The sequence below is a fragment of the Geotrypetes seraphini genome, chromosome 8 (genome assembly GCF_902459505.1).
Source record: "Geotrypetes seraphini chromosome 8, aGeoSer1.1, whole genome shotgun sequence".
Classification (NCBI taxonomy): domain Eukaryota; kingdom Metazoa; phylum Chordata; class Amphibia; order Gymnophiona; family Dermophiidae; genus Geotrypetes; species Geotrypetes seraphini.
In genome coordinates, this window is record NC_047091.1 from 23,994,781 (window position 1) to 24,008,486 (window position 13,706).

The 13,706-nt window shown below is 44.1% G+C and overlaps 1 protein-coding gene across 1 annotated transcript in view; it reads left to right on the forward strand.

Moving 5' to 3' along the window:
• Positions 1 to 13,706, forward strand: part of CSMD2 (CUB and Sushi multiple domains 2) — a 536,551-nt gene that overhangs the window by 297,024 nt on the left and 225,821 nt on the right. Inside the window, exon 6 of the mRNA XM_033956853.1 lies at positions 5,048 to 5,125. Within this exon, the coding sequence (XP_033812744.1) occupies positions 5,048 to 5,125 (78 nt within the window). The remainder of the gene's footprint in view (positions 1 to 5,047; positions 5,126 to 13,706) is intronic.

The window sequence follows — 13,706 nt, forward strand, 5'->3', positions numbered from 1 at the left end:
TAATGTGGACACATTTGAACCTGATAACCTCCGTTACATTCCGAGGGCTTCCAAGGAAGAGGTAGATGAAGAGGAAATTGATAAATTGGTCTCATTTGATAGTTTGGATTTATCTCAATTTTTGGAGTCATCTAAAGACACAATTACAAAACGAGCTACACTCTTGGTAGTTTTCAAAACAGAGCTAGAGAAGCAAACTCTTTTGAAGTTATATTTGACTCAAAAACAAGCTCTGTTTTGTGGCCAGCGAGTGATGATTTTCCCCGATGCCTCTAAATAGACTCAATTCAAAAGGAAGCAATTCCTAGCACTTAGGCCTAGAGCTTTGGCGCTTGTTGCGACCTTTTTTTTTTTTTTTTTTTTTAATTTCCTTGTAAATGCCTTATCTTATATGCAAGTGATATAAATATGTCTTCTCAGACCCGGTCCAGTTAGATCAGGGGTCTGAAAGTCCCTCCTCGAGGGCCGCAATCCAGTCGGGTTTTCAGGATTTCCCTATTGAATATGTATTGAAAGCAGTACATGCACATAGATCTCATGCATATTCATTGGAGAAATCCTGAAAACCTGACTGGATTGCGGCCCTCGAGGAGGGACTTTGAGACCCCTGAGTTAGATAGTTTTCTAAAAGATATATCGGTGCAGACAGTATTTTAGGTTTTCATTTTGGTTTTCTTACTTAGGGAGGATAATTGACGACATGTAAAGATTTAAGCCACACTCTGCCTGCCAAGAAGTTTGAATTATTTGTTTCTTTAGATTGTTTTATTCAGCTTTTTTTATGCTGATAGCTGTAATTGATAATCTTTTTATGTTTGTTATATAATTTATAACAAATTAATAAAAAATAAAATCGATAGCGCTGAATGACTATGGAATATGTACTTAATTAGGAACATTTAGGCATGTCGGTTTCCAAAATGGTGCACTTACACATCTAAGGGGGCTCAGTGGTGTAGAAGGGAGGTTGCCCCCACCACTCTTCTCTACTGCTTCAATGACCCCACTCTTCCCTACCTCTTGAGCATCCCCCGCCCCCATGTACCTCTTAAAATACTCACCGGCTTGAGCCGCATCTTCCACCTGCTGTTCCCACTAGCTTCGGCCCGCTTCGGACATAACATCGTGGTCCTTTGACCAGGAAGTGATGTCATAAGGGAACCAAGGTTGGCGTGAGCAGCAAGTGGAAGATGCTGCTTGTGCCAGTGAACATTTAAAGCAGTACGTGGGAGGGAGGGATAGGCACCAGCACCCCCCCACGAAGATGGAGCTGGAGAAGTCCACCCCCCTTATTACTCCGCTGAGGGGGCTACCATTAAGATGTGTTATTTTACAAGTAACTCATTGGCAACTCTCCGCCTACACTTGGTTGTGCATGTGGTTGAGTTGCCTCCACTGATGATGATGTAAAGTGGTTCCCTCCTCTCCCCCCCCCCAACATACCAGACAATTCCTGAACATTTTTCTCAAGTAAAAACAAACAGCCTGAATGTCTCAATTCCAATCTCTATCTACAATGGGCTGCAAATGTTGAAATCTTAAAAATACTTACACAGATAGTGCAGTAGAAAACATGGGCTGGAGACGTAACCTAGTGGTCAGAGCAGAGGGTAGGGAAACTAGGGTTCAAATCCCGCTTCATCCATAGATGCTCCTTTTGACCTTCCATGTCCTCAGTTACCACACAGGGTGAACATTAAGGCATACCTTTGTAATTCTCAACAGGTATTTTTACTAACCATGCACATCGCCTGAATTAACGCATGTAACATAGTAACATAGTAACATAGTAGATGACGGCAGATAAAGACCCGAATGGTCCATCCAGTCTGCCCAACCTGATTCAATTTAAATTTTTTTTTTTTTTCTTCTTAGCTATTTCTGGGCGAGAATCCAAAGCTTTACCCGGTACTGTGCTTGGGTTCCAACTGCCGAAATCTGTTAAGACTTACTACAGCCCATCTACACCCTCCCAGCCATTGAAGCCCTCCCCTGCCCATCCTCCTCCAAACGGCCATACACAGACACAGACCGTACAAGTCTGCCCAGTAACTGGCCTAGTTCAATATTTAATATTATTTTCTGATTCTAAATCTTCTGTGTTCATCCCACGCTTCTTTGAACTCAGTCACAGTTTTACTCTCCACCACCTCTCTCGGGAGCGCATTCCAGGCATCCACCACCCTCTCCGTAAAGTAGAATTTCCTAACATTGCCCCTGAATCTACCACCCCTCAACCTCAAATTATGTCCTCTGGTTTTACCATTTTCCTTTCTCTGGAAAAGATTTTGTTCTACGTTAATACCCTTTAAGTATTTGAACGTCTGAATCATATCTCCCCTGTCTCTCCTTTCCTCTAGGGTATACATATTCAGGGCTTCCAGTCTCTCCTCATACGTCTTCTGGCGCAAGCCTCCTATCATTTTCGTCGCCCTCCTCTGGACCGCCTCAAGTCTTCTTACGTCTTTCGCCAGATACGGTCTCCAAAACTGAACACAATACTCCAAGTGGGGCCTCACCAATGACCTATACAGGGGCATCAACACCTTCTTCTTTTTACTGACTACGCCTCTCTTTATACAGCCCAGAATCCTTCTGGCAGCAGCCACTGCCTTGTCACACTGTTTTTTCGCCTTTAGATCTTCGGACACTATCACCCCAAGGTCCCTCTCCCCGTCCGTGCATATCAGCTTCTCTCCTCCCAGCATATACGGTTTCTTCCTATTATTAATCCCCAAATGCATTACTCTGCATTTCTTTGCATTGAATTTTAGTTGCCAGGCATTAGACCATTCCTCTAACTTTTGCAGATCCTTTTTCATATTTTCCACTCCCTCTTCGGTGTCTACTCTGTTACAAATCTTGGTATCATCTGCAAAAAGGCACACTTTTCCTTCTAACCCTTCAGCAATGTCACTTACATACATATTGAACAGGATTGGCCCCAGCACCGAACCCTGAGGGACTCCACTAGTCACCTTTCCTTCCTTCGAGCGACTTCCATTAACCACCACCCTCTGGCGTCTGTCCGACAGCCAGTTTCTGACCCAGTTCACCACTTTGGGTCCTAACTTCAGCCCTTCAAGTTTGTTCAACAGCCTCCTATGAGGAACTGTATCAAAGGCTTTGCTGAAATCCAAGTAAATTACATCTAGCATATGTCCTCGATCCAGCTCTCTGGTCACCCAATCAAAAAATTCAATCAGGTTCGTTTGGCACGATTTACCTTTTGTAAAGCCATGTTGCCTCGGATCCTGTAACCCATTAGATTCAAGGAAATACACTATCCTTTCTTTCAGCAACACTTCCATTATTTTTCCAACAACTGAAGTGAGGCTCACCGGCCTGTAGTTTCCTGCTTCATCCCTCTGACCACTTTTATGAATAGGGACCACCTCCGCTCTCCTCCAATCCCCAGGAATCACTCCCGTCTCCAGAGATTTGTTGAACAAGTCTTTAATAGGACTCGCCAGAACCTCTCTGAGCTCCCTTAGTATCTTGGGATGGATCCCGTCTGGTCCCATCGCTTTGTCCACCTTCAGTTTTTCAAGTTGCTCATAAACACCCTCCTCCGTGAACGGCGCAGAATCTACTCCATTTTCTCATGTAACTTTGCCAGACAATCTCGGTCCTTCTCCAGGATTTTCTTCTGTGAACACAGAACAGAAGTATTTGTTTAGCACATTTGCTTTCTCCTCATCACTCTCCACATATTTGTTCCCAGCATCTTTTAGCTTAGCAATTCCATTTTTTATCTTCCTCCTTTCACTAATATATCTGAAAAAATTTTTATCTCCCTTTTTTACATTTTTAGCCATTTGTTCTTCCGCCTGTGCTTTCGCCAAACGTATCTCTCTCTTGGCTTCTTTCAGTTTCACCCTGTAGTCCTTTCTGCTCTCCTCTTCTTGGGTTTTTTTATATTTCATGAACGCCAACTCTTTCGCCTTTATTTTCTCAGCCACTAGGTTGGAGAACCATATCGGCTTCCTTTTTCTCTTGTTTTTATTGATTTTCTTCACATAAAGGTCCGTAGCCATTTTTATCGCTCCTTTCAGCTTAGACCACTGTCTTTCCACTTCTCTTATGTCCTCCCATCCTAACAGCTCTTTCTTCAGGTACTTTCCCATTGCATTAAAGTCCGTACATTTGAAGTCTAGGACTTTAAGTATCGTGCGGCCGCTCTCCACTTTAGCCGTTATATCAAACCAAACCATTTGATGATCGCTACTACCCAGGTGAGCACCCACTCGAACATTAGAGATACTCTCTCCATTTGTGAGGACCAGATCCAATATCGCTTTTTCCCTTGTGGGTTCCATCACCATTTGTCTGAGCAGAGCCTCTTGAAAGGCATCCACAATCTCCCTACTTCTTTCTGATTCCGCAGACGGAACATTCCAGTCCGCATCCGGCAGGTTGAAATCTCCCAACAGCAGAACCTCCTCTTTCCTTCCAAACTTTTGGATATCCACAATCAGATCCTTATCAATTTGCTGCGATTGAGTCGGAGGTCTGTAGACTACACCCACGTAGATAGAAGTTCCATCTTCTCTTTTCAGAGCAATCCATATCGCTTCTTCCTCTCCCCAGGTCCCTTGCATTTCGGTCGCTTAGATATTGATCTTTACATAGAGAGCTAATGTGTTAACTGGTTAATGAACCCTAGTAAACACTCTTAAATTTTAATCCCTCCCTCATCCCCAACCTCCTGATAGGGAAATAGCCTTCTATTGAAATGCACTTTGGAAAGCAAGAGGTTAAAGAGAAGCCATTATGTGTCGAAGCAGGGCTCAACTTGCATCATGGTGGTGAGCTGGGCTTTATTCTTTCTCCTAAACTCATATTATAGCTGAAGGGTTTTGTATTTTTGTCATCTTGCAATAGAAAACTAGCATAGAAACTGTCGGATATGATCAGCTGAGCAGGTCTTATTGGAGATGAGAGGCTGGCATTTTGTCGCATCTGGTTGTCACTGCTGTTGTCTCCTGCTGTCTTCCCCGATAACCCTGAGCTGTGAGCTAAACTTTTCTTGTTATAATCTTTCTAGTCAAAAAGCAAATTGAACTGAAGTCCAGAGGAGTAAAGCTCCTGCCCAGCAAAGACAGCAACCAGAAGACGTCTGTATGTGAGTTCTCTGCTTTTTTATTCGTATCATGTACTAAGAAAACATTGACGTTTTTCTTCTGGGAATGCATCAAATTGGCACTTCCTGCCGAAACTGAGGCCCATAAAGCTATGTACTGTGTTGAACTGGTGTGTTCAGAATGATTTTTGTCATAGGATGATGCTGTATAAGTGGTCAGGTGACCTTGTGGGTGGTACATCGTGCAATAAGTTGATGCAGGTTCTGTTCAGCGCTGTAACAATGAGTCTTGGGTGAAGCATTTTGACTGCAGCTCTTCAAAAGGCCGCCCAGGTCCTTAAGATAGTTGAGTGATGCTGGTCTTAAGATGGGGCGTTTCGGTCCTAGAACATTTTTGGGCTGTTCTCTAGGACCTCTCAGTCTTATAATAGGGTCATTCCATGTCAAGTGGTCTAGAACTCCCCACTCAACCATCTCAAAAATTGCTGAAATTTTTTCAGGGGATATGTTGCGATCTCTAATGGAAATATCCAAAGTTTGGGGGTATGATCTCAACCAGGTCCAGAGCTAGGGGACCCCTTTATTTGGGCCACTTTTTTTATCCATGGAAGATGTCAAGTGTGGACCCTCCTTGAAACTAAACCAATTGACGTGGAATTACCCAAAGCGATGACCCCCATGGATCTCAGCAACGACTTTGGGTTTTTCTATAAATAGTAAAGGTGCCTTCTGTAATCTTAGTAAACACTGTTATTTTATTGCAATTTATATGCTACATAACTTAAGAAAAATCAGTAACAAATGCTTAAAACACAGTAATTAGCTGAGGAGACAAGGGAGCAAGAAGTCCTGGTCAACACACTTAGCTTAACTGGTAAAGAGGCAGGTGGGAAAACATGTAGCAAATCAGAGACAGCTGAAACTGAAAAGCAGAAAACACATAGACAGTGGAAACAGCACATCTCAAAACCAGCAGGGCTAGGAAAGAGTGGGAATTAAAATGCCAAGGCAGACAAGAAGGGTGAGAGAAAAGCTGGAGACATTAAGATGAGGAACGAAGCTCCCAAGTTGGTCAGGACCATTGTCTTGTTTGGAAACACGATGCCTACTGACCAAGGCCCATAAAGTTGTTCATCTGTGATGTTCAGGGAGAGATGGAAGGAATGGGATTTGGGCAAGGTCATGACAAGGAGAGGAGAGGTCAGTATGAAGGAAACAAGGGGAAGTTCAAAGTCACAAAAATGAGCACCTAAGCCAAGAGCACAGCAAGGAAAACCTTCAAGGCTTGTCTTGGTTAAGATGAAAAATAAGAGGGGAAACACCAAGAGGACAATTAAAAAAAGGATATTTTGTGTTCAGAGATCAACACGTTCATTGTGGAGATAGATGAACTCAAGCAGATGTAACCCTGTGGGAGGGGTGTTAGAGACTTCCCACCCCCTCTTAGCTCATCTTAACCTGAACAAGTGTTTGATGCTTTCTACCTGCCCCATCCCATCATTATCTCTGGGTCCTGGAAAGAGTAGAAGGGCACATGGATGGTGATGGTATTTCTCCTTAGTCTCAGATGTGACCCCCTTCCCTTGGTCAGCCGATTCAGTCTTCTAAGCCAAAGGGAAGGCTTTGGTCCTCAAGTCAAAAACAACGGTGGAGTTCTTGGGTCATTGCTTTTAGAATCCTGAGCAGAAAAGAACGTCTGCAGGATTTCAAAGAATGTGCTTTTTTTAAAAAAAACCAAACACATCATGTCTGCTGCTGTGTAAGGTCATTCTTTCATTCCCTGCCTGCCACACAAAGTTAGAATTTGCAGAATAATAAAAGGTTATTTTGGGGAGTATCAGAAACAGTATAAAGAAACTGTAATATGGAATGGGAAGACAAGGTTTTGGTTTGCGTTGAAGCGGTAATTACAGGTTTGAGATACTGTGCTTATACGCTGTCTCGTGAAGGCTGTTATCAATGAACACCTGCGCACTTGACGAGTTCAATGAACAGTAATGACAAAGTGGTCTTGCCTAGTAGTCTGACACCCAGACTTAACTGCTTTACAACGGTGCTAATTTTCCAGATAAGGTTTCCGCATTGGAGTCCCAGTAGCCGAACCCAAATAATCAATTTTGCTGAACAAGAAAAGAAAATGAAGAGGAAACACCTGGGGTGGGGGTGAGGGGTGATTCTCTATAAATGGCTTAAAGCTAGGCGCTTGAATGGTGCGCACAAAGCGTGATTGTGCATAAAACATCCATTCTGGAATATCAGCGTTATGACCCCTAAAGTTAGACGTCTAGATCGGCGCATTTAGCTGATCCAGGCGCCTAACGTAATTATTTAAAAAGCTTAATTGGGTTAATAATTGGCTTAAATTGAAATGAATTGTTTTCTAGACTCCTAACTCAGTACGCGTCTACCACTTTCAGCTGCATGTCTAGTCCAAGGCGCCTACCCAAAAGTGGTCATTGTTAAGGGTGAATCGTAGGTGGGTCATGGCATGTTTTGCGTGTCGGAGCCTAAATTGGACTCGGGTGCTGGAAGGTGCCTAAGGTTTTCATGCCTACTGGCGCCTACGTCCAATTTAATCACCATTAGGCACGATTCTCTAAACCAGTGGTCCCCAACCCTGTCCTGGAGGACCACCAAGCCAATCGGGTTTTCAGGATAGCCTTAATGAATATGCATGGAGCGGATTTGCATGCCTGTCGCTTCCATTATATGCAAATCTCTCTCATGCATATTCATTAGGGTTGGCTTGGAAACCCGATTGGCCTGGTGGTCCTCCAGGACAGGGTTGGGGACCACTGCTCTAAACCACAGGTGTCAAACTCAAGGCCGTGGGCCAATCTGACCCGCCTACTCATTTTATGCAGCCCGCGGTCCAATGCCCACAGTTTTACCTTGAGACCGGCTCCCTCCTTCTCACGGCCATAGTGTGCACAGTGCCGCGTGCAGTGGCTCCTTGCGCGTCCCACACCTCATCCAGAAGCATTCCCTCTAACATTGCGATGTCAGAGAGAAGGCTTCCGGTTCAGGTACAGGACGCACGAGGAGCAGCTGCACGCGGCTCCGTGCACACTATGGCTGTGAGGAGGAGGGAGCCGGCCACAAGATAACATCGGGGGGCATCGGACCGCGGGCCGCATAAAACGGCCAGGTTGGAGCCAGCCAGAAGGTTAGACACCCGCTGGAGGGAGGCACAGCATGGAGGGAGGGAGACAACAAAGGTGGGGGGGAATGGTTTTATTTTCAAGTTAGTGTTTGAATTGTGTCAATTTTGAGCATTTTAATCTGCTGTCTATCTTTTGCACTGCTCAGGAAGAAATACATTTGTTTCTTTTTCTCTGGTGGTTGTACTGCATGCAGAATCTTGAATCTTAGGGTTTGTTTTTTTAATATAATAGTACTTTTAGTTTTTGGCCCTTTATTTGCATAGGAGTTATCTGTATTCTAGTAGGAATGAATGTTGAGAAGCATACAGTGTGTTTTGTGTAGTTTAATTTTGTGGTTGAGTATTATGTGTTAATAAGATTATATTGTGTGTGTATATATGAAAAATGAATGGAAAAAATGGTGTTATAATTAGTATTATTATGGGGGCGGGGTCTGGGGTGGAGATTGGGTGGGGTCTGGCCCGCGACTTAGCCTGTGTTTTGGATTTGGGCCCCTTAATGGTGATTGAGTTGAACACCCCTGCTCTAAACAGTGCCTAAACCATGATTGACCTGCGTTCCTCAGCACCTATGATTTCAAGAGTTGGGGCCTATACGACTAACTTTAGGTGTGAGCGCCTAAAGCACCTCAACGGCTGCTGTAAATGTTGACACCTGACCACTAGCAGTTCTAGTATTTTACAGCCTGTGCACACAAGTACTAGGCACACTCCTAACCTGCTCAGGACCCCCCCCCCCCCCCACTTGTACTTATGCACTTTGGGCCTGATTCTCTAACTGTGCGTCCCGATTTTAGGTGGTGGTAGGCGTCCTACCGGTCTCTGGCAGCCAATTGGGATGCATGTTTTCTAAAAAAATTCGGCCGAGAAAGGATGCCTAAATTGTAAGCGTCTGTCATGTATCTGTGGAGATGCGTAAGGCCACTTATGGACACCCAAGGTATGGTGTGGGCGTGGTTTCCCCTGGAAGTGGCCTTAGGTGTCGGAAAGCATCCCTATGCATCTATGTAGGCACGAGGCAGACGCCTTGAATGCAGGCCTGTAAAATGCTGGCCTACATTAAAGGCGTCGGTCAGAAAAACTAGCCGCGATGCGTGTTTGACACTTCTTAGGCAGCCACCGAGATTGGCGTCCTATAGAGAATCAGGCCTTTTGTATTTTGTATGCACATAACTGCTAATCATTGCTAATTAGTTCTAATTAACACCAAACACAGCCAATGCTTGGTTGCTAATGCCAATTATCAGCTTGTCAGTCAATGAAGCTATGCACGTAACTGACAGTATTCCTTCCATAACTTACACGCACAACTTTGCATACTAAGCATAGGTTTCTACGGTGTTTCGTGTGTCTCAGTACTTTGAAAATAACCCCCTAGGCGTAACAGAATTAGGACTCTAGTGGGTGATGGACTCTATCTGCAGATGATTGCATCTGAAGGGGGCAGTAACTATGACCCGTAGAAGGTAGCGTTACATTAGGCACTTCCAGGACTTGTCTTTATTAAATACTAGCGTATCTGGCACAGAACGTCTGGAACGTAGGTGTCGTCACTTGAGCTGGCGTGAATGAATGAATGCATGCATTTGTTTTGGCCCTACGTGATCTCCGCATGGAGGTGGAGGGCAGGCAAAGTCCACACCCTTATGCCATGGTACATACCTTAATGCCCTTTGCAATTCCTACATGCAGGTGGCCAGAAATGACTTTAGAAAATGACCCCCTTTCTGTGGTTCTTTTGTACCTAGACTGGCCTTGGCATCTCTTGTTTACTGACTGGTTTACGGTTCTAGCAGTGACACCAAAAGAGCTGGGATGGATCTGAGCCAGGTGGGGTCTGTTGTAACGCCGCTCCGAAGGGGCTTAGCCAATCCTGTGGAAGGCGTTTTTAATGCCACATATCTGACACAGATAGGGGGTCATTTTACAAAGAAGAGCGACGTTGTTTCGGTGATAAGTAAATGATTTGGCTATTATTGATGGACACAGATACACGGCAAGCCACGTGTGATTCTATAAACTGGAGCCCAAATGCAAAGGTACACATGGACTGTAATAATGTAAACTATAAAAAGCTATCATTTACATACATTTATTTTAACAAACTAGGCACAAAAGTGTACACCCGTTCGGTTGCCTTATGTGTATCAGGTGACCCTGGCATTCTCCCGTTCCTGCAAGCTCTGCCTTAAACGCACAAGCCTCGAACACTTATGATTTTAAAGTGTTTGAGACTTGTGCACATGAGGACGGAGCTTGCAGGAATGGAGCAGCCACGGGGGACAGGACAGGGATCGAGATAGAGAGATCGCTTGAGGATGGGGAACAAATTTGGCCCCATGTCATTTTCTAGAAGGAATGGTTAGTGTGGTGGCCTGGGAGACGGGGTTCAATCCTCACTGCAGCTCCTCGTGGCCCCGGGCAAAGTCACTTAACCCCCCACTGCCCCAGGTACAAAATGTGTAAACCGCTTTGATTGTAGCTACAGAAAGGTAGTTTATCAAACCTCATCCCCTGACCCTTTTCTCTCCTTTATAGAACGGCCCTCGCCTTGGGCAAATCAACAGCTATCTTATTCAAGCTTTGAACGTAACGTTTAATTATTGTAACCTGACTGATTTATTTCCTGGTTTGGCAAAGCTCAATTTATTTAGATATGGATATTTGTTTGTCCGTGTGGGGAAGAGTGGGGTCTATTTGGAGCAAATGAAGTTACAGTGGTGCCTCACACAACGAACTTAATTGGTTCCAGGAGCAAGTTTGTTATGCGAAAAGTTCGTTATGTGAAACGCGTTTTCCCATAACAATACATGTTAAAAAAAATAATTCGTTCTGCAGCATAAAATATGCTAAGATGACATAAAAAAAGATAAATTTTTTGTTATTATTTTTATTTAGATACATCTAAAAACATAATTGTTTTTTAAAACAACACACATTTTTTAAATTTAAAGACAGACTAAGTAGAGTCTAATTTTACAGTGAGAGAGGGCAGAGTCTCAGCGGCAAAAACTGGGACTTAACTGTTCATTTTTTTTTTCTAGCATCGGGGAAGCGGCGAGAGTAGCTCCGCCCCCCCCCCAACGCATCAGCAGTAGGCGCCGGGCCCCTGCGAGCCGACGGTCCGCCACTGCACAGGGAGCCAGGCGGAGAGAGGGCAGTTAAGCGCAGTGCCTGCGCGGAAGGATGCAGCTCGGGCGACTTCGTTGTGTGAAACGAAGTTCGTTGTGGGAAGCAAGACCTGAAGTTCGTTGTGCGCAGCGTTCGCTGTGCGAGGCGTCCGTTATGCGAGGCACCACTGTATTTATATTAGAGAAAGGGGAGACTGGGGAGTGTTTAAGGTCTATGCATGTTTGTGGCTACTTGTGTGTGTCTAGGCGAATAGATGTCTTTCAGGATGGGAAGAAGTTTCAAGTTTTATTTAAAATTTGATGCAAACGCTTATTAATTTTTGTAAGTGACGTATAGTGGTGAAAAAAAATGGGGGGAAGAAACAAAACAAAACTGCAGATGTGTACAAGATGCAGGCAAAATTTATTGTGACAAAATAAAAGTATAAATATACATAAAACCCTTTTACCAATCAAGGGACTCGACACGGTCCGTGTTTCGGACAAGCCTTCGTCAGGGGTCCATGGTAAAAAAGGAGTAAAAAATATGCCACCAAAAAATGTAGAATGACAACAAAATATCTGTATATCAAGTTCGCCGAGAGTACTCTTGAGACGCTTTACTGGTGTTGGCGATTCTCGGCGAACTTGATATACAGATATTTTGTTGTCATTCTACATTTATTTGTGACATATTTTTTACTCCTTTTTTACCATGGACCCCTGACAAAGGCTTGTCCGAAACACGGACCGTGTCGGGTCCCTTGATTGGTAAAAGGGTTTTATTTATATTTATACTTTTATTTTGTCACAATAAATTTTGCCTGCATCTTGTACACATCTGCAGTTTTGTTTTGTTTCTTCCCGGTTGGTGTTTTTTCTGCAGATAAGGTTGGACCCCCCTTTTTTTGGTTTTGTTGCTCTGTGAAAAAAAATGGGGGGACACAATGACATGTATGGACAGGCTCAGACAAACAAACACTAGACTGACTCAATGATCAGGAAAAAAAAGGTTAAAGGACAGAAGAACTTGTAAAGAAAGTACAATTAGGAGGTGTAGGTGAATGGAGATATCTCGGGGCATAGGGGCGTGTTTGTAGGAGAGAGGGGCTATTTGGGAGGATAAGTGAGTGGACCTGCGTTGAGGGAACTAACTGGGTGGCGTGGATGTGGATGTGTGGGTGAGTTGGAGGGTATTTATGGTGCTATCTGGGTGGGTGGGAGATCTTGGGGGGTGCAGCAGCAAAATGACTTCATGCAATCTCTTTCTTAACCTGAGGCTGCTCTCTGGGGATCAGTGTTGTGCAGCTTTATTAGTGCACAGGCTGTATTTCCTTGGGGCCAAATATTAAACTTGGATCACAAATGAAAGCTATGTGCTTGCCTAGCAGCTTCTCTGTCATTTTTCCAAGTGAAAAATACCAGATGGTCTAAAATAGTCAGTCTTTGTTCCAGATCCAGGACTGGAAGAGGAGGGAGGGGGCTCCAGGGCAGGAGGGAGGTGCGTTGGCAGAGCTCTGCGTGAGGGTCTTGGTAGTGGAATAGCACGACTGATGTATATTCATGCTCCCAGCCTTAGTCAGGCTGGACGATTAGTATCTCAAGTCTCCACAGGCTCTTTAATCTTTAAATCATCCGCACGACTTTGGTCCGGTGACATGTTAATTGTAAAATCTTAATCTGTATCGATGGTCTTAAATCAGGTCCAAGAGACTGCAATAAATTCATTTATTTTTTGCTGAATATTACTCCACTTTTCATGCATGTGGTAAATTAGCCTTAATAAATAATTAAATAGCTTTTTTTTTTATTGCATGAATGAGTGATATAGAAATTCAGTTGACAAAGAATCCTCTGCAAAAGAGTTTGCAATTGATCACAGCAACAATTCCTCAAGATGGTTCTGTCTTCGCATTTCCTGTAACCTTGAGCACGTAATTCAGGGCGTTGCAAATGGTGAAACCCTTGAGCCAGTTTTGCTAGTCAGTTGACTCTTGCCAGAGAAGGGCCACGATGAAGAGCGCTTGTTCTGAAGAACAGAAAGTCAAGCTGAAAGATGACAAGAGCAGTGGTGGCCCCTTTCCCTAACGCTTATGATGTGCTAACGGTCATTAGTTCGTGCCTGCTTGCTGCCATGCCTGAAGGAATAAAGTGACCCATGCATCGTAAACGTTAATAAAAGGGACCCCACGAGCATGATTCTTACTCCCATGAAGTGTTTATCCTCCTTGCGATGACTTTTGATGCCACATACTGAAGGGTTGCAGGGCTTACGTCCATATTTCTAGGTAAAGAGCGCACCAGTTTGGAATTTCCTTAGGTGGTAAAATGCGCATTGAAGATCGTTAGT